At 42.0% G+C, this 21,640-nt stretch overlaps 1 protein-coding gene across 2 annotated transcripts in view; it reads right to left on the reverse strand.

Moving 5' to 3' along the window:
* Positions 1–21,640, reverse strand: part of DYM (dymeclin) — a 516,199-nt gene that overhangs the window by 213,222 nt on the left and 281,337 nt on the right. The window contains exon 14 of one of the 2 annotated variants that reach the window (XM_075586063.1): positions 14,222–14,386. The exons of the other annotated variant lie outside the window; for it this stretch is intronic. Coding sequence (XP_075442178.1) covers positions 14,222–14,386 — 165 coding nt within the window. The remainder of the gene's footprint in view (positions 1–14,221; positions 14,387–21,640) is intronic. 2 annotated transcript variants of the gene reach the window in all.

Genomic DNA, 21,640 nt, shown 5'->3' on the forward strand with positions numbered 1-21,640 from the left:
TAGCGCGGGGTTTTTGTATTTCCCATATTGTTTTTCTTGGTCATCATATTTTGCTAGGTTACAAGGGTTACACATAAAAGAAAAAAAGGTTAGAGCTGGGTTGGATCAGCCTGTCCTGGTTACACAGAACTGCCTGGCAGCTCAAGTTCCCCCTCCAAGCCCTTCACATGCGACTCCCTTCCAGATGTCAGCTCTTGGTGGGAGACTGGATGGAAGAAGCAGCGATGTAATGGGAATTCTGTTCCACCTCTGCACTCGCTAGATTGACATCCCTCGGTCTCACCCAACCATTTACTCATCAGCTAATAAGCATAGTTATGAAGAGGCCTCCTTTGGACATATCAGTTTGGATGACATGATAATGATGCTCAAAAACTATAAAGAGCTGGTAAGCGAGAACTCCTTTTCATATCAGCACTCCTGTAATTTAGTCATCCTGTTTAAACAAGCATGTCGTTCGCATAGAAAATAACGCAGATAGAAAAAAAAAACTAAGTGATCTCAGAAAAACCATGCATCAGTGAGCATTCATTCCAGGGCTGTGCGCTTATTTGCCTCCAAGTGAAGAAAAATTGTTTTATACTATATCCCCCTACTTTGCTTTTTCTTACGTCAACAAGTTAATACATCGGTGACAGGTATTCTTTCTCTGAAGGAATCTGCATGAGAAATATTGGCTATTGGTGTCAAGACCATACACACAGTGTTTACATTGGGGATATGTTAAAAAGGTATTTACTTTATATTCAGCTAAAGCATATACACCTGCAAATACCATTTGCCTTTTCAGGGCAGCCTGGTAAAGCATACAAAGGCTCATATTTACTAAATGGTGCTAAACCTTAGGACACCTTCGTGGTCATTCACTGTCATACATTGGGGCCAAAGTGAGGCCTTTAGAGAAGCCGTGGGGTCTGCATGATGATTCGAATTCAGATACTATGCGGGGCTGTCTCTGAGTCTTAAATGTGCTTGTGTAGTGCCTAAAAAATACGGCAATTTACAGTAACTTAAATGCATTCCCACTTTGTCGCCAGTAGAAACAGCAATACCTTTCAATGTCACCTATTGTACAGTATGAGATAATAGGTAGGGCTTCAGAATTGTGCTAGATGTGGATATTTAGTAATATGTTAAGAATATGGTGATATCTTGCAAACTGTGCCTAAGACCAGTATGTGTGTCTGTGTTTTTTTTAATTAAATATCCGACCACTGAAATTCAACTACGCTTGTCCCTTAAAAAAATAATAATTAAGGATTGAAATTTGTGTAATGTATTTATCGCCTTTTTACCAGGTAAGCGATTAGACCTATGTTGGCAAAACGTACAAATATTTAGAATTTTAAAGCAAAAACACAGTACATATATTTGTGATGATGTTACTCATCTTTAATAATGTAAATGTACTCAACTCAAACATATGTTAGCCAAAAGCACTGCACCTCTCAAGTTCCTCGTAGCTGTCTCGCTTTAGGGCATGATCCTATTTCAGGTTTCATAGTGGAATCTCCCCCCTCCCCACCAATACAGAGAGATATGCTTAGCAATGTGGTTAATTCTCCCTCTGCGTCTGTGTGGGAGGAGGTGGTAGTGGGAGGTGGTAGTGGGAGGGGGGGGGGGGGGTGTGTGGAGAATTTTCGGCACACTGGGTGGAATGCCACTATGAAACACTTGACTGCGTTTCTTCAGCCTGACAGTCAGCATGTTTTATGCAGTGTTGATATTAAGCGGGATTGATCCATTAACATTTATGTATAGAACATACTTTCCAAGAACTGCCCACTGAAAATAGCTTTGCAGTAGGAAAGAAAACCAAGGTAAGAGGATTCAGCAAAGTGTAAAACACATTCTAGACGTGCACAACATTTAGAAGTGCTACCTCGAGTCACTGGTCAAAGCAGCACGGTGGCATCGTCATATAAAAAAATACTGTATTACACGGGAAAAACTTGCTTAATTCCAATACTTCACTAATTCTTCTACTCTGAATCCGTGTCATGTAGCACGCAACACTTGAATTATAAACAGAGAATACATCAAAAGAACAGAACACACTGATGTAAGAATATTAATCCCTTTAGTGCTGGATGAGTCAGGCACGATCATTTCAATACATTTCAGGATAGATTTCTTAAATTGTGCGATAACCTGTATGTCATGAGCTTTCATTCCCCATTATGCTGCCCAACAGAACTTTTTTACGTGTAATTTGGCAGCCTTCTCAAGTGTGGAACAAAGAGGAGGTGAACATGTAGACTAAACCACAGAAAATCCCCACATAAATCACACTAAAAAACAGCTTCTCACTACCAGCACTACAGGTTGCATTGCTCACTTTTTATATTATTTATTATATTAGTGAAGCAGGGAAGCTGAACCCCATTAATTTCAGCTCCGGAGACCTCCTGCTTCCAGAGATACGGACGTCTGTAGCGCTGCTGGTATCTCTGCAGCCAGGGAAATAGTGTGCCGAACATAATGGGGGTGTTTAAATGTCCCGCTTAACGCGAGCCAAGAGGAAGACGTGACGTTAAATGGGTTATGTTTACATTCTACAAAAATGTTGAAATATGTAACAAAATTGTATGGTATAATAGTATACAACTACAGGCATACCCCGGATTAATGTACGCAATGGATCCAGAGCATGTATGTAAAGCGACAATGTACTTAAAGTGAAGCACTACCCTGTTTCCCCACTTATCGATGCTTCGGTACAGGTAGAGAGCCGGTATTTCTGTTCAGGACGTGCGGACAGGCGCATGCGCGAGCTGCCGTTTGCCTATTGGGTGAGGGGAATCAGCGCATCACTATTACGGCGGTCTATAGGGCAGAATAAGTGTCCATACTCGCGAAGCGAGCGTACGGACACAGGGGTATGGGGCTATTGAAAATATGCCCTTACTCGCCAGGGAACTTAAAGTGAGTGTCCTTAAACCGGGGTTTGCCTGTATACGCTGTGGCATCATGTGTGACATATTATTATACTCTTACACACTGTATTATGCCTCATTTATATCAATTATAACCTTTTTTAATCATAGATTATAGCTGTTAATTGATCAATTGATATGATTAGGGTATATAAAGAAGTAGAATGTGATAAATGGCGTACTACTCCTGATGAAGCTGCTTAGAGAAACGCATTGAGTCCAAGACAGGATTCAAGTCGAGACCCGATCAGACGCCCCTTCATCTGGAAGTCTACAGATCGCAAGTGACGGAGCTCGGTCACGGAGAATGCCAAAGCTGGTAAGATATCCTAGACACAGATTGACTCCTATCCCATCAAGACATTTACTGTATATGTGCACTTTGTCTTTTACATTGAGAGTGTATTTCATCATTTTGTACCCTTCATATTACATAAAGTTTGCATTGTCTGCAAAAATGTTCCATCTTTTTCTTCTCCGGAGATGTAACCATCACCAGCATTGCTGAAGAGTGGACCATTTGCATTTGAGCTGAAGTTGAAGTTACCGCCCCATTTTCTGTTGTGCCCATTTCCCACCTGGGATATGCGAGTGCGTAGTGCCTTTTCTTACCACACACTCAATTAGGGAACATATTACTGTATATTGTATTTCATCTTCTTCCGGCTCTTAACTCTGCGCTCCCTATGTTTTGAAGAAATTATAACCAGTCCTACCAAGTTAGGCTTGTGGAATAAAAATAAACTAAAACCTGGCGTTTAAAACAGAAAGTCATTCCTTTGCTGGGCAGTGGTATGAACGTGGCTAAAACGATGGTAATATCCAATGGTCAACTCAAGAAAGGTAAGTGTCAAAAATTCTCTAGTGCTGAGTAGATTGGTTTCATCCATTCTGACTGCGGCCAGATGCTCAGTTGCGGCGGCCTGGAAGCAGACTAAAGCCCCCGCAAGAAGCACAGAAATCAGAAGGATAGACGACGTAATGTCTATGGAGAAACTCACAGCCATGCTCCACAAAAAAATGCCTCAGTTTTGGAATACTTGGGAGCCCTGGATAGGGCCACAGGGCCTCCACCAGACCTGAGGGGAGTAGCTCACGGTGGAGGCCCTCCACCCCCCCCCCCTTTGTCCGTCTACCCTCCCGCTCTCCTCATGCCCCCCCCCCTTTTTTCTCCCCCCGCCCTTATCCCTAAATAGAAAACCCCATCGGCCAACACCAGGTTGAACCCACTGATGTCATGATGTCATCTGCCGATGACAATATTGTACCCATGTCTGTAAGTGTTAATGCCAATAAAAAAAGTTTGATACAAAAAAAATTCTCTAGTGCAGTACAGAGGACAAACCGTATTAAAAACCCCATTGAGTGCAGCGAGATGGTTTTCTTTCATATATTGGAGTACTATTTTTTCCCCAGGTTCGCCTCTGTTTTGCACAAAGGCATCAACCATACAGAACTCTCCAAATGCAGGACGTCTTTCATAATACCCAACACGGCAATGCAAGCAGTTTCATCACATCATAGCATCGCCCAACAAAGCAACCTGCTTCAGTACAGGAGCTGGAGCGCACGTTAACCTGTACATATCCAGTAATGACGAGTTTCTGGCTGACGACCACGAGTGATGTGGGCCTTTCAGTGACTACCGCAGAAAGGCGTTGTGGACATGATTAAAATATGCCCCTGGTCCCATGATTGTTTTGTAAAATACTGTACTACTTATGCTGGGGGTTTCCAGGTTACCCACATGCCTCTGAGTAACATGCTGAATTCAGAAAGTAGAGGAGTGGCAATCAGCACACCAACATACTAGTGCTGACTTGTCACTCCATGCAACAATTCATCTAATTGTAATTGTTAAGATACCATCACTTCTTTTATGCTGTCCATCAATGCAGATTATAAAAGCTCCTAGGCAGAGATTTCCTCTGTACTCAGGATGCCATCATCAGGCGAGCAGATAAACACTCTCCTAATCACCGCATACACTGTACAACTGATAATCATGATCAATTAAAAGGGATAGGATCAGAAGAATGGGCAGAACCAAGTGGACTGCTACCTTGCAAACAACATTTTCCACGTAAACAAAGCATCACGGATGATTTAATCTAGCAGAGCTCTGACATATGTTGACACTTAACTGGAATAAAACATTTTTTTATTTTTAAATGTCCATCTAATAATAAATGCAGACTATAAATCAGGGCGTGCACAGTCATTCCCCAGTTAACTCCCTTACTGTATTCGCCCCTGCCACGTCTGTCCACCAATTCACCACCCTTACCGCAAAGTGCACTTCGCCCTCCGCGTCAGCGCACGATCTCTTCTTCTAGCACTCGTCTCGCTCAGAAACGTGCTTCCATCTTGTACTTCGTTGAAATACTTGATGTATTTCACATTATATAATATCGGCGTGATTGATCTTTGATGACGTAAAAAATCATGATTTTGTACCTGGTAGGTGGCTTTAAAAGCCGGTTTCTTCCCCCCCTCCCCTCTTTCGTCGCTGTGTACAGCAGTTAGTAAGTATAGCAATGTCCTAGGACAGGTGTGGCCAACTCCAGTCCTCAAGGGCCACCAACAGGTCAGGTTTTCAGGATATCCCAGCTTCAGCACAGGTGGTTCAACCAGGGACTCAGTCAAAGACTGAGCATCTGAACCATCTGTGATGAAGCAGGGACTGATTGAGCCACCTGTGCTGAAGCAGGGATATCCTGAAAACCTGACCTGTTGGTGGCCCTTGAGGACTGGAGCTAGCCACCCCTATCCTAGGGGGCTGAGCTCATGTTTAATTGCCTGCCTCGGTGGATTCAGTATTCGTACCACTCCAGAATGGTTCATTATTTTTGCAGCATGTTAGTCACGCTAACAAACACTACATGAGAGAAATTCAAATCAGATTTGTGCGCCTTGTTCTTATGGGATTTCCTTTCGGTCTGCTCCAGCTTCATTGTTTTCAGTTCTTCTTGGAAGACTCTGGTATACACTTCTCTCTCAAAAGGTCCCTCTCTCTCCATCCAGTTTCCTGTGATGTTTGAATCCCACCTACTGTTGATCCTTTGGGGCACATCTTCATTTCACACAAATTAAACACGATGCTCCCACTATAATTGCATAGTTTCTCCCCTTCTCAGACTAGCAAGATGGTTTCACTTATGTTTACTGTGTGGTCCTGTTGCTGTTGCATCCCCTGCTAAGCAGCATTTCCACTATTTCCAACTTGGATGCCTTCCATTGTTCTTGTCATGCGATTTCTCTCCCCCCCCCCCCATGCTTCCCTATTGAACTGGCACTGTACAGATTAACCCGTTCCCTTGTCAGAATCTGCACAATGATACAATGTAATGCAAAGACAAACACAATATTGCCGGTTCATCACTGCATATTGTGTTCATCACTTTACGGTATAGCTTTGTGCCCTGTATTGCATTAGGCTGCGCTTATAGTGCTGGTGACTGCGACGTTGCGCAGCGCTGTAGCAAGTACATGCAGTCCGTCGTGGGTGCCCACAGTGGGTGTGACTGCGACGGCGCTGCAAATCGACGGAGTGGTCGCGATCGCCGGTAGTCAAAGGATTTGTACTTTATTGGCGATCGCCGCGTGAGGTCAGCGGCACGTGACCTGTTCAGCCAATGAGGGCGAACCACTCACGGCCACGAACCTCTGTTGCCCTCCCTTGGGCAAGAGCAGGAATAACAATAGCTACAGTGAACGTCACGCGGTTGCGTACCCAGCACTATAAGCGCAGCCTTAAGAGAGAGAGAGAGAGTGTGTGTGTGTGTGTGTGTGTGTGTGTGTGTGTGTGTGTGTGTGTGTGTGTGTGTGTGTGTGTGTGTGTGTGTGTGTGTGTGTGTGTGTGTGTGTGTGTGTGTGAGATATGGACTTTGGTAGCTATAAAGGTGATTTTCTGTTATAAAAGTGGTTCATTTAAAGTTGGATCATAGCAGCAACAAACAGGAAACTTTTTGTGCTGTGCTGTATTGTGACCCTAGCCTCTCTGACCTTGAACACGTACTGTACTTCAAACCTGATTTTCTGAGACTTGAAAACTGGATTTTCCAAAACAAACTGTTTTTAAACACTGAAAAGACTAACAATGGTAGTTGGAACCAAGGCTACATTTCTAAAGCTACCAATGACAGAGCTTCAGATCAGAACCAACTCTAATACCATCCTAGACTCAATATGCCACTTTGTCCTACAATGTAACTACAACACACATCACTGTGAAATGCTCAAATAACTAGATTGGCCATCACTTGAGTCCAGGCACAAAGTTCATCTTTCCTGTCTTGCCTTCAAATACTTTCTGGGCACGGTACCTGTCTATCTGAAAAAGCTCCTCACCCCTACCACATGCCGCACTTATCATCTGAGATCTGACTCCAAAAGGCTGTTCACGGCCCCACGGTTCAACAAAGTATCCGGCTGCTCCTTCTCTTACCGTGCACCTCACAACTGGAAAAGTCTACCGGAGACTCTCACAGCCACCACCAGTCTAAGTTCTTTCAAAATTAAAGCTGTATCACATTTTTATTTGGTCTGTAACTGTTACATACGCATATAACATATTTCATTCATCTTTAACTGTTTATAAAATGTCTATGCATAATGTGTAACCCTGTCCATTTAATGTAACCATGTATTTGTCATCATACGGTAACTCTGTGCCCCTACTTGAAAATGAGAGGTAACGCAATGTACTGTATCACTTCCTGGTAAAACATTTTATAAATAAAATCGTAGATGCATTTAGTGCTATTGAGGTCTAAAATCCAGTTTTCACAACAACCTTTTGAAGACATTCAAGGTAGTATTTTCTGAAATACTACCAGTGCCATGCGCTACCACAGGGAGACAGTCAGAGATCAGGGAGGTTAATGCATGGCTAAGAAAGTGGTGCAGGAAGGAGGGGTTTGGGTTTTTAGAGCACTGGGACTCCTTTTCTGAGAGGTGCCATCTATATTCTAGGGACGGATTGCACCTCAATGAAGAGGGATCTTCTGTGCTAGGGGAGAGAATGCTAAAAAGGTTGGAGGAGATTTTAAACTAGGATGGAGGGGGGAGGGGAATGAAACAGATAATGAACTAAATGGAATAGAGAAGGATACAAGGTGGTTTGGAGGTAGAATGGGGCAAGTGCGAGTTTGACAAGCGGTGAGACACCCATAGTAAATACAGATAATACTAGAAAACTTCTAAAGACTAAACCAAGTGGGCGCAGAAAGGAAGGAGCAGATAAGATAATAGTACAGGCTGAAAAAAAACTTAAATGCATGCTTGCTAATGCAAGATGCGTGACACATAAAATGGGGGAGCTTGAATTAATAGCTGCAAGGGAGCAGTATGATATCATAGGCATTACTGAAACATGGTGGGATGAAACTCATGACTGGACAGTTAATTTAGAGGGTTATTCCCTTTTTCGGAAGGATCGAACAAATAGAAGGGGAGGTGGAGTATGTTTATATGTTAAACCGGATCTAAAACCTATTATAAAGGATGATGTTTATGAAGGGAATGATGAAAATGTAGAGACTTTGTGGATAGAAATTAGCAGTGGAGGTAAAAGTATAAAGAAAATGTTTGTGGGAATATGCTATAAACCACCAAATATCTGTGAGATTGAGGAAGCTAAAATACTTTTGCCAATGGAGAAGGCATCAAAACTGGGTCATGTTTGCATAATGGGGGATTTTAATTATCCAGACATAGACTGGGGCAATGATATTAGCATTACAACAAAATGAAACAGGTTTTTGGGAGTGCTTAAAGACAATTATATGACCCAAATTATTGAGGAACCAACCAGGAGAGGGGCAATACTGGAATTGGTCATATCAAACAATGTAGAAGTAATAACAAATATTCAAGTCCTGGAACATTTGGGTAACAGTGATCATAACATGGTCTCATTTGAAATAAATTATCAAAAAATAGATTTCTTGGGTTCAACAAAGACCTTAAACATTAGAAAGGCAAATTTTAATAAACTGAGGTCTAATGTAGTAGTAATACAATGGGATGATTTTGCAGGGAAAAATGTAGAAGATAAATGGGCAGTCTTTAAAACATTGTTAGAAAAGCACACTCATCAGTGTATACCCTTGGGTAATAAGTATAAAAGAAATAAGTAAAAACCAATGTGGCTAAATAAACAGGTAGGGGAGGAAATGGACAAGAAGAGAAAGGTGTTTAGATTCTTTAAGTCAGATGGGACAGAGACATCGTATCAGAATTATAAACAATGTAACAAAAATTGCAAAAGGGCAATCAAATTAGCAAAAATGGATAATGAAAAAAGGATTGCAATAGAAAGTAAGGTCAACCCTACAAAGTTCTTTAAGTACCTTAATAACAAAAAAATGAGAAAAGAAAATATAGGACACTTTCAGTGTGAGATGGGTAGGCAGATTATTGGAGATAAAGAAAAAGCTGAGGTATTAAACAAATTCTTTGCCTCTGTGTTTACCAGGGAAGAATCAAGTTCAATAGTAGTGCCACAGGAGGAAGCCACAACCTCCATATTAATGAACAATTGGTTAACTGAGGAAGAAGTTCATAAGCGACTTGAAAAATGTAAAGTAAATAAGGCACCTAGCCCCGATGACATACATCTAAGAGTTCTCAAGGTGTTAAGCTCAGTAATAGCCAAACCATTATATTTAATATTCAAGGTCTCCATTTCCACAGGCTCAGTACCACAAGATTGGCGTAAAGCAGATGTGGTGCCTATATTTAAAAAGGGAGCTAGATCACAACCGGGAAATTACAGACCTGTAAGCCTGACTTCAATAGTAGGGAAACTACTTGAAGGTTTAATACGGGATAATATTCAGGAATACCTAATGGAAAACAAAATTATTAGTAATAGTCAGCATGGATTTATGAAGGATAGACCTTGCCAAACTAACCTTATTTGTTTCTTTGAGGAGGTTAGTAGGAATTTAGACCAGGGTAATGCAGTTGATGTGGTCTACTTAGATTTTGCAAAGGCTTTTGATACGGTTTCACACAAGAGGTTGAAAACTGATTAAAGGACAGACAACAGAGGGTTGTCATAAATTGAACTTTTTCAGGTTGGACTAAAGTCGTGAGTGGAGTACCTCATGGATCGGTACTGGGACCCCTGCTTTTTAACTTGTTTTTTAATGACCTTGAGGTTGGGATCGAGAGCAAAGTCTCCATCTTTGCCGATGATACTAAATTGTGTAAGGTAAGAGAATCAGAGCAGGATGTAATTTCTCTTCAGAAGGACTTGGAGAGACTCGAAACGTGGGCAGGTAAATGGCAGATGAGGTTTAATACAGATAAATGTAAGGTTATGCATTTGGGATGCAAGAATAAAAAGGCGACTTGCAAATTAAATGGAGATATATTGGGGGAATCCTTGATGGAGAAGGATTTAGGAGTGCTTGAAGACAGCAGGCTTAGCAATAGTGCCCAATGTCACGCAGTAGCTGCAAAGGCAAACAAGATCTTATCTTGCATCAAACGGGCAATGGATAGAAGGGAAGTAAACATAATTATGCCCCTTTACAAAGCATTAGTAAGACCACACCTTGAATATGGAGTACAATTTTCGGCACCAATCCTAAGAAAAGACATTATGCAACTAGAGAGAGTGCAGAGAAGAGCCACCAAATTAATAAAGGGGATGGACAATCAAACTTATGAGGAGAGGCTAGCTAAATTAGATTTATTTACATTAGAAAAGAGGCTTCTAAAAGGAGATATGATAACTATATACAAATATATTCGGGGACAATACAAGGAGTTTTCAAAAGAACTATTCATCCCACGGGCAGTACAAAGGACTCGGATCCATCCCTTAAGGTTGGAGGAAAGGAAATTTTACCAGCAAAAAAGGAACGGGTTCTTTACAGTAAGGGCAGTTAAAATGTGGAATTCATTACCCATGGAGACTGTGATGGCAGATACAATAGATTTGTTCAAAAAAAGGTTGGACATCTTTTTAGATGTGAAAGGTATACAGGGATATACCAAATAAGTATACATGGGAAGGATGTTGATCCAGGGATTAATCCGATTGCCAATTCTTGGAGTCAGGAAGGAATTAATTTTTGCCCTTAATGGGGTTTTTTGTTTGCCTTCCTCTGGATCAATAAGTAAGTATAGATATAGGATAAAATATCTGTTGTCTAAATTTAACATAGGTTGAACTTGATGGACCTACGTCTTTTTTCAACCTGATCTACTATGTAACTATGTAACATTGTCAGTATCAATTACACACATGATCAATATATGCTAAGTCTAAATATAGATCACTTCGATTCAAGCTTTCCACTTTGAGTCACTATCTTGACAGCTGTGGCCTTTATTAGGTTGGGTGACAGGGTTGCTGGGAGTGATACTTCACTACTCACACTAGTATCTTATCTTATTGGTATTCTTAGACAGTGCTTAATACAAAAATAAGTTCTATTACTTAAATGTCGTTTCATCAGTGTTTTAGTATAATTTAGCTCCTTTCCTATGCCTCATCTATCATCTTATTTTACCCATTTATGTCAACTTCTCTTTGTAGCTTTGGTAACTTATTCATTATTCCTAAATCTCTTGGTGGCCATTGCCCTCCTTCATTTAGGATCTGACATTCCCTTCTTTAGTTCTCTCCTTCACCCTGCGAAACGCACTACATCACATTAGAATGTAAAAGTTCAATACAAATTAAGATGTATACTTGGTTATTGTCTGTCAAACAGACCAGTCATTCAGAGAGACAGCACTTGACGGTTTGCAATAATGCTACCTTCACAAAAACAGTTCAGAGATTAATTAATTAACCGTCAGGTATATTCCGATAACGAGCTGTACAAATCCACACAGTTATCACTTGGGAGAACGCAATCTCCTGATTCTGTAACACCAATAAGGATGAGGTGATTTAATTCTCACTACAACCTGCTTGAATCTTTAAGTGGTACACAGCGAGAGGTTACTTTAAACTGATTGATCCTTTAAGTTTTGGCACTTCATTCTTAATAAATTCCGCTTAGTATTTCATAGGCATACAAATCAATTATTCCTCGAAAAAAATAAATCAGTTAAATTGCGGTGACACAAAGAGCTAAAGAGTTAAATTGGGGGCATGATATTGTATGACTCTGCACCCATGTTGTTATCTCAGGTCCCATGAGCAGAGAAAAGTGTGTTTCATCTCTAGAGGACCATTTGGTTCAGATTTAGCAACAACAACAAAAGGGGGGACTGCTGTTTTTAACATGCATCTTACATACAGTATGACAGATCAGACGGCTAAAGATTTTAAGATGAGTTTTTTTCCAAAGTTTGTGTGTCAGTGTAGTGATGGACATGTCAAATTGATACATCACATTGTATTATATGCATCTCCCTACAGTCTTCTCTAACCACCAAGTATTCTCTGCCGCCCCCACCCCAAGCTGAAAAACATGAGACAAGAGGTTAAAAAAAATGCTTAGAGGCATATGTTTAACATGTCTCACCAGACCCTCTATACATACCCTGTGTCATTTTACACTCAAAATAGGTTCACTTTTTTTTTTACAGCATTGGAAATTGTCTTCCAGAGCTGAACCACACTACTTTACTTACAGGTGAAGTTATCGGTATTTTAATTTATCTATCAGTGCTTTACCAGGATATAACAGTCCAGATAATAGAGAGGAGTGCTGCACACCTCAAAAGAAAACATGATACAATTACCGGTGCTCCAAAGTTTAGAACGACAGCCTGCAGTCAGTCCTGGGTACATGGAAGAAGGAACAGAGGGCACAACGGGTTTTAGCAAATGAAAACTCATTTATTGAGCCAACACAACGTTTCGACCGTGAAGGTCTTTTTCAAGTGACAATGGCATGGCAAAAAGACCTTCACGGTCGAAACGTTGTGTTGGCTCAATAAATGAGTTTTCATTTGCTAAAACCCGTTGTGCCCTCTGTTCCTTGTTCCATGTTACCAGGATATAATACATTGAGTTACCTCTCGTTTTTAAGTAAGGTAATGAAGCTGCTTTTATTTTATTTTGATAGCACAGTATTCAAGCACGGGGTCTCCGGAGCTGAGCCACATGAATTTCAGCCTCAGGAACCCCCTGCTTCCCGAGTTACAGGCCCCGATATGGGGTGCCGGTATCTGCCTGCATTGTTTAAATGTCCCGGTTATGTGGGCTGTGACGTGGGAGAATTTAAACATGACGGGGATACCAGCACACAATAACGGGGCCTGTAACTCGGGAATGAGGGGATCCCCGGATCTGAAATGAATGCGGCTCAGCTCCGGAGACCCCCTACTTCGCACTACTTTTATTTTAATTAAACAGTATTGATCGCCTATTAAAGGCGCGCAGGTAAGAGTGACTGATCCAGTCTCACTCTTACTGCGCGTCTCTTACAGACAGTTGCAGCCCGGTAGAATTCACACAGCACGAGTCCCATTCAGACTCAGGTACCCCCGATGTGTTAATTCGATGTGTTAATTACCGACTGCTATGCGGTGTGCCGCGGACAGTCAAGGCATTGCACATGGTTAACCAGCCCATTCCCACAGCCAAGCAACAGACAATAGCGCTGCATCTGTATATCATTTAATAATAGCTCGTTGAGTGAGCCACCTGTTCTGAAGCACGGAAATCCTTAAAACCTGGCCTGTTGGTGGCCCAAGAGGACTGACCTTGAGCACCCCAGCTTTAGGCTCTATTGGCAAAGGAGCTACTTAAACGAAGGCACGGAAGTGAAAGTAATTAGCAGAAAGTTGCACTATGCGACAGAGGTTAAGGTTGAAGATTAATCCATAATATTTGAATACTTAATAACCACACCACACTCCCCATAATATGTTACACATGGCTTTGAAATATGTCTGTATCAAACAAACAAATCATGCATGGTCAACCACACGAAACAGGGCTGTGCTTAATTACAACATACAACAAATATAAAAGGATGACCTGCACCATGGACTGTGATGGTATCATAACAAGTGGGCAGGAGTAGCAATAGTCTACTGGCAATGGCATTTCCTTTCAATCTAATAAACTTGACCAGCTCCTTGAGCACCAGCACAACGCTTGCAGAGAATATTCTATAGTGACAGGGTGGCCAATGGTGCAGGTCACATCTGTACCATCAAGGTTAATTCAGTAACTGGTGGGCTGTCCCAGTACAGTATGTGTGTGCGACACCTACTGATACACTCATGCTTTGAGAAATCATGAACAGGTACACCAGATCATGCAACATGCAACAGGCAGTCAATGGCGAGCGGAGGTTAATAACCTGGAAGCATAGGATCTGAGAATGTGTGAGCAAGTTAGAGACAAGAGCTCCTCTCCATTGTCACTGAGAGCCGAGAAGCAATGCTGCAGCGTGGAGCAGCGAGAGTGAGGGAAATACAGTTTGTCCAGGACATATAAATATCTCCGCAAGTGGCGGCAGGCATAACTGAAAGACAAGGGGAAGAAAAAGGGGAAGAGAAACAGAAAAAGGGAAAGTTTCCTTTGAGAAATCTGGTCATGTGATTTTTAACAATGAAAGAGGTTCCTGTGTCTCAAACCTTTGGATGTTCATAATTGGCAAAACCCCTTACTTTAAAGCAGTATTTCATGTTACAGGGGAAACTGCACCTCCTTTCTTTGAGAATGAACATGCAGTGCCATGCAATTATGCTAAGTATCCTTATACAGTTCCAGACTCCTTCAATAGCTTTTACCCATAGGGAGAAAAGAAACAAACAGGGGAGCCTCTGGAAAGGTTGATTTTGTGTGTGAGCCAGCTCACAAGAACTAACAATAAACGGGCAGTTCCTCATTGGAACAAAATGAACACAGTGTAATGACATGTGGGGTTAAATGTAGGTGAATGAAACTGGGGGACGAAGGTTGATATTATTTAGCAAGTCCATTTTGTGTGATGCCACTATTTGGAGAAGGACCAGCCATTTCTTCCTCGGGCAAGGGAAGAAGATGGACATATATGCTTTTCAGCTCCCCCAAGGAGAGAGGGGATAGGGAAGGGGTGGCCAACTCCAGTCCTCAAGGGCCACCGACGGGTCATATTTTCAGGATATCCCTGCTTCAGCACAGGTGGTGCAATCTCCAACCGAGCCCCCTGTGCTGAAGCAGCGATATCCTGAAAATATGACCTGTCGGTGGCCCTTGAGGACTGGAGTTGGCCATCCCTACGATAGGGGGTGAGAGAGACTAATCTTAAAGTAGTGAAAAAAAATGTAAATTTGGATTTGAGGATGATAAAACATGTTACTGAAAAACTATTACATTGTAAAGCTGTGCAAAACCTTTGATGCGGTGGATCAATGCATGTTGGAGAAGAGAAGTCGCAGAAGAGGGAGCTGGGGTCAGCAGTTGTAATTTTGGGCAGGACCAATCAGGTTTCTTGGCTATTGAAGTATTGTTGTATTTTGCTCAATGTCCTTTTCCAGGTGAGAACATGAAATGCTGCTTTAAACCAAACAAAGCAAGGGCCTACTTACTCCAAATCTCTATTATGCACTCTACAAACATTTGATTTATCGCCTGGCTTCTGTGTTAACAAAAATAAACGTCTATGGGGATTATTTACTAAATGGTGATAGAAAATCACAAATCATTCAAGTTTAGTAAATAACCACTCTTTTAATCCCAGTAGCTGCCTTCAACAAAATGTGACAATATGGTATATGGTCAAAGTGAGTAAGGATCCCTCTTCCAATTTGACACGGTCCTATTCAGGTAACATTCAACATTTAATAGGAAGAGTGAGTCAGACATTCTCAGATAACAGTTTGTTAGAAACTATCTAAATAGGAAAATATGAATCACATTTACGCATAGAAGTTTATGCAGCGTGCAACACTGTTCCCCGAATAACACAATACATCCTGTTGTAACGCAGAGTATAGATTAGAACAGTGGTGTGCGAGACTTTATTGGGTGGGGCACGGGTTTACAGAGGCCCCGCGCTAAGACGGTGAGGCCTCTGTAAATGTACTCACCAGCTTCTTGTCCACGCGTCTCCATGTCAACGCGGCGTCAAATTATGCACGTTACCATGGTAAGGGGGGGGCGCGATCGAGAACAAGAGCAAGAGCAGGCAGGGGGGGGGGCAGCGCAAGAAGTTTGCGCACCCCTGGATTAGAATACCAGCACGTGGACTTGGTGAATGAAAGTGGGGTTTTTTTGGTTTGTTTTTACAGTGGTCCACATTTCGGACACAGTCGTGGTCCTTTCTCAACGGTCTATGACTGGGACGAAACGTTGACCACTGTAAAAGAAATACTTTCGCTCACCAAGTCCACGCGAGTGCTATTTTTCTAATCAACATCTGGAACGCCCAAATTACTCTGGCACCTAACGGCATCGGTGGCAGTTTCACAGAAACACGAGTGCTCGTTCTGTTACTAGAACGCAGAATACTTGTGGTTTATCACAGCATCTCCCACCATGACACATGAAAGCAGGAGTGGTCAACTCCAGTCTCTAGGGTCACCAACAGGTCAGGTGTTAAGGATATCCTTGCTTCAGCACAGGTGGCTTGGTCATTGTACAACAGACGACAGAGAAGCCCAATGCTACATCCAACATGACAGAATGTTGGATGTAGCATTGGGCTTCTCGGTCGTCTGTTGTATACATATGCCACGTTCAATAGCACTCCATTTTGACACTTAAATAAATACATATATTTTGTGGGGGCTCAGGGGTTCCCAAAAAGAGCTCGCTGGGGTTTTGTGTTTTGTTAGGCTTGGTCATTATGACTGAGCCACGGGTTGAGCTACCTGTGCTGAAGCAGGGACATCCTTAAGACCTGACCTGTTGGTGACCCTCGAGACTGGAGTGGCCGTTGAGGTCTGGAGTTGCCCACTCCTGCACTATTGGGAACACTGAAATCCACTACATCTGCGTATCAACTTTTTGTGTTTTATTTTTCTTAAACTCCCTGCAGATATAACAACTTATTACACGTCAGGCTCATTACCTGCAAAGTGCAGGAGATTAGAAGTACACTGTCGTGTGTGCCTTAAACAACAGTGTTATAAAGTGTTCATGCGAAATAGGTAGAATCAAGATTGAGATTGATAATAACAGCCTTAATTTTGAAGCAAAAGTATTTATGGTAAGAAGCCAACTGTAATCAGAACCATCTCACTAACCCATTTTTAGAAGTATAAATGGCTTTACATGCCTAAATATCCAGTGGCACACACGGTTAGTGACCACATGATACACATTCTCTGCCACCAGGAAAGTGAAGTCTGCCTCTCCGTTTTGATGACAGCTGGATAAACGGTCCCAGTAATGTTAAAAACCACTGAAGCCCTAAAGGGGCCAGCAACACAATGCATTCCTGTCTTCTTCATCTCTAAAGGGGTTAAATGTCCAATTCGGACAATATAAACTAATGGTGATCTGTTTAATAGGTCAAACTGTGGCTGCTTATGTTTTTAATGTAAAAAAATAAATAATAATAATAAAAAAAAAAATCGGAAATATTTTTTCAAGCAACAATTCCTTCCAGAATTTAACAGCAATCTAACTCCTGCAGTGCTGGTAATGTTGCCCCCTGAGAATGTTCTGCTCTTAAAAATAAATAGCTTTTTAGTGTAAAAACAAATAAATCATGATTTACTTTAATCTCTAGTGCAGAAGTGGAAAAACTCCAGTCCTCAAGGGCCACCAACAGGTCAGGTATTAAGGATATCTCTGCGTCAGCACAGGCGGCTCAATCAGTGGCTCAGTCATAATGACCAAGCCAACTGTGCTGAAGCAGGGATATCCTTAAAACCTGACCTGTTGGTGGCTCGAGGACTGGATTTGGCCAATCCCGCCAACCTAGCGTTCCATGGTAACCTGTGGACTGCACAGGGCTCTGGGGAGAGTTCCATGTTAACCTCCTGGGCACTTAATATATCAAACACGAATATCTCCTGAATGAAGCATCCGATTTAAAAAAGAAAAAGCGCATTTGGCAGGTCAAGGAGAGATCTCGTAAATGAAGTAAAAGAAACACACACACAAAAAGAGAATGGCGATAAGCGCAGATTGCTGCTTCAAAAGGAACTCCGGGTGGCATTTGCTCCAACTAAAAAAGATATTCATCTATGCCTTATAGTCTCAATTTCTCCAATAAGAAAATGTCCAGATGAGGCACTAGAGAAAAGGAAAATAAAACACACACTAAACGTTGAGGTGGGCAACTCCAGTCCTCAAGGGCCACCAACAGGTCAGGTTTGAAGGATATCCCTGCATCAGCACAGGTGGCTCAGTCAAAGACTGGTCCACTGATAGAGCCACCTGTGCTGAAGCAGGGATATCCTTCAAACCTGACCTGTTGGTGGCCCATGAGGACTGGAGTTGGCCAGCTCAGGTTACAATGTTGAAACATTTATCTCGCTATAATTTGCTCCATTTTGTCCTCCATGGGAATCTACCATAAATGGCTTATTTTTAATTTTATTTTTTTAAATGAACATTAACTTACATCAGCAACAATATGTGAACATATTTAGCATGTTGGGCTAAGCATTTCTTGGAGACGGCGTTTGGCAGCGAGCGGAATCAAAGCTCCAGAGAGAGGATGAGTGTGGTTTGGAACCCTCCCATCCAAAACAACTGTTCTCAACAAATGAGTTCTATTTTACATGGAAACCTGGTAACCCCGGAGGCCTGAAAGCTTTCTCAAAGAACGCCGTCCTTGTTTATTTCCATACAAACAGATAGTAGTTAAAAGAATAACGGAATCTTTGGGGTTAGTTGTACTAAAATGAAAGCACAAGGATTGCACGCTGTATTTTCTCCCCAACAAGAACACCGATTAATGACTTCGTAGCTGGGGCCACAAAGTCATGTTTCTGGGAACAGCTCCAATACCAGGGGAGTGCCAAACTGGAAGCGTCCCTCTATTTACTGGAAAGACAGAAACCCATGAGTGTATTTACAGGTCCCCCAAACTGGCTACCTTCACCCTGTCCTATAATGGTAAGACTGATGACAAGGATTCTGGGTAGTGATGCGTCAATGAGCACGCTGGGAATGTCCCGTTTAACACCCTATCCCTTATCACATGGACTTCCTAGATCCTTTGCCTGCTATGCTACACAGTGTGTGCAGCTAACATGTGCTGAACCAGTGCTTCCCCTCTGCGGAGCCATTTGCTAAAATAATGAGTGTTGGAAAAGGGACTTCCAAATCAGATTTTCCTTAATGTGTTAACATTTATATGCTGATCACATAGTAGTTTGTTGACTTTGGCCCTCTGAGTTACATACTGTAGCTCCTTGGGTTTAATTCAGAGTCTTGGTAAGCACAACTGCGTGTATTATCTTTAACACCGTGACACAGATAAAACACAAAATGTGTTTCAAGCATGGTTGCACAACAGTAGCCAAATAACTTAGTGTAATGGACGAATAACCCCCTCCTCTCGCAACAGCAAAAACCTTACCTTTCAAGCAGTAACATCCCCGTCCCCCCTAATAAATGATATTTTATTGATCTTAACAGAACAACTGCTTCTCTAACACAGGGATCCCACTGGATCCGAAGACATGCACCATGCAGTAGATGTCACAGTGAGAAAAAGGGGTGGAAGCCACAGCAACCAATTACCCATACAATGTACCCCTGAGTCATTGGCTCATCAGCGAGGACTCTGGCATTGGCCATTCTGATTTCTCTTAGCTTCGAAAGACAGGAAATGGATCACTCCAGAACCAGTTTATAACAATTAAGCGGTTCTGCCTCGGTGATGGAGATGCCATTTTTCAGGTAATGCAAAAGCACGTCCCCCAAAACGTAAAAGTACACAAGAGGAAAAATAAATAAATTATTGGCTGACTGTTACAATGTACATCACCAATAAAGAAAAGTGAAGTGGAATACAGTACAGAGCAGATAGTAGCTTTATACTGGTCACAAAAGGCAGTAATAACATCTCATTTATGTCATAATACATTCTGATTCAATCATTTTGGAAATGAATACAGATTTCTTTAGATTTCAAGGTCACAAGATTATAGAAAGTGTACTCTGACTTCAAATATAAGGAGGTGCTGAGAATTATGCAAATATATGGGAAATAATCCACACACAAGGAGCCATGACTGCAGGGAAGAGAATTGGACAGAATAGCTTGTTTTCTTATAGTGTCCACAAAACACATTATAATTATAAATGCACGTCCGCCAGGCTATTCAGTTTTGCACACGTGGCTTCAGTTTCTTTACTGTAACATTGCAGCAATTCAATTAAAAAACACATTTAGCTGGTTATTAGTTAAAAATTGCAATAGTGCAAAATCTGAGGACTATCGCATGGGAACTCCTATTGTCTGCAATTGGGTCGATTGTCACTTTTGTAGGTTAATACATAACACCCTATGTCTTTTTATATGAATGTGGATTTTATACTCCAACAAATTGGACATCGATAGGCATTTTGGAGTTCAACGGAAGAGGAGTCACTTCCACTTAAGTGACAATAGCGCTGCAATATCTGATACCCAACCTTCGTATGTACGTTTGACAAGAGACATTCAAGGACACCACTCCGTATCTTGCTACACCATCGGTGCCCAAAAGGGGGTTCACAAACCCATAAAGGTTCATGAGGTATCTATAAGGGGTTAACCAAAAAAATCTGTAATGGTACGGTACATCCTAGGCAGTATAGCGGGTTCCTGAGCCAGTGTACGGTCTGCACACTTAGTAAGATCCCAAACTGCATCTTAGCTTGGGAGGTAGAGCGGTTAATTACTGCAGGAGCTTCCAAAGTCACTCCCCACAATGCTTTGCATCCACAGCGGCAAGGCATTGTGGGTTGTGACTTTGGAAGCTCCCGTGGTAATAGATAGCTATACCTCCCCCCCACATACTGTCCGCACACACTACTTCTACAGGCAAAAGTGAACCCAAAATGCATGCACCTTTGTTTGCTACAAATTTAAGGTAGCCCTACCATAAATAATGGAAAAAATAAACTGGTTTAAATCGCAAAAGCTTTTTGTGTGATAACGGCTGATTTACACTTTCCCCACCACTTCCCCTCCCTGCATCTGATGAGCAACAATGTGGAATCCCACTGTGGAGACAATGGGAAGATCTCTATGCTGGAGCAAATGATTCAGTGAGCTTGTCTGTGTCAAACTCAGGAAGGATTACGTTATGTTGCATGTTTGCATGTACAGTACATATGGGGTTTTCTATTGTAGGGAGGCTGTGCTGTGATGTGCATGTACTTGGTCCCTGTGACAGCATCATTTCAAGGGGCATGCTGCTCTGTGAGACGCCCAACGGGAAAAGTGGAGAAGGACAGGCCAAATCTTAACCAAGAGGTTCTCAACTCCAGTCCCCTCAACAGGTCAGGTTCAGCACAGGTGGCTCAATCGGTAGCCCAGTCTCCAACTGAAGGGATATCCTGAAAACCTGACCTGTTGGGGGTCTTGAGGACTGGAGTTCAGAGCCCCTGCCTTAACCTTCAGTGCTGAAGAGGCCAGGAACCCTTTGAGCTGCAATGCATTGTGGGCCCTTTCGGCACGGCCGGAGTTAAACATGTTTGACTTGGATACCAGGGCAAGTTACACCCTTTGAACTTTTGCATTTGCGATATTTGCAGTATTACCTGCTCTGGCCCAAAAGATTTATTGAAATAAATCCCAAACAACTTTTTTTTTTTGGCATGGTCTTGAAAACCACATTTTTGT

Source organism: Ascaphus truei, chromosome 1 (assembly GCF_040206685.1).
Source record: "Ascaphus truei isolate aAscTru1 chromosome 1, aAscTru1.hap1, whole genome shotgun sequence".
In the NCBI taxonomy this organism is placed as follows: Eukaryota; Metazoa; Chordata; class Amphibia; order Anura; family Ascaphidae; genus Ascaphus; species Ascaphus truei.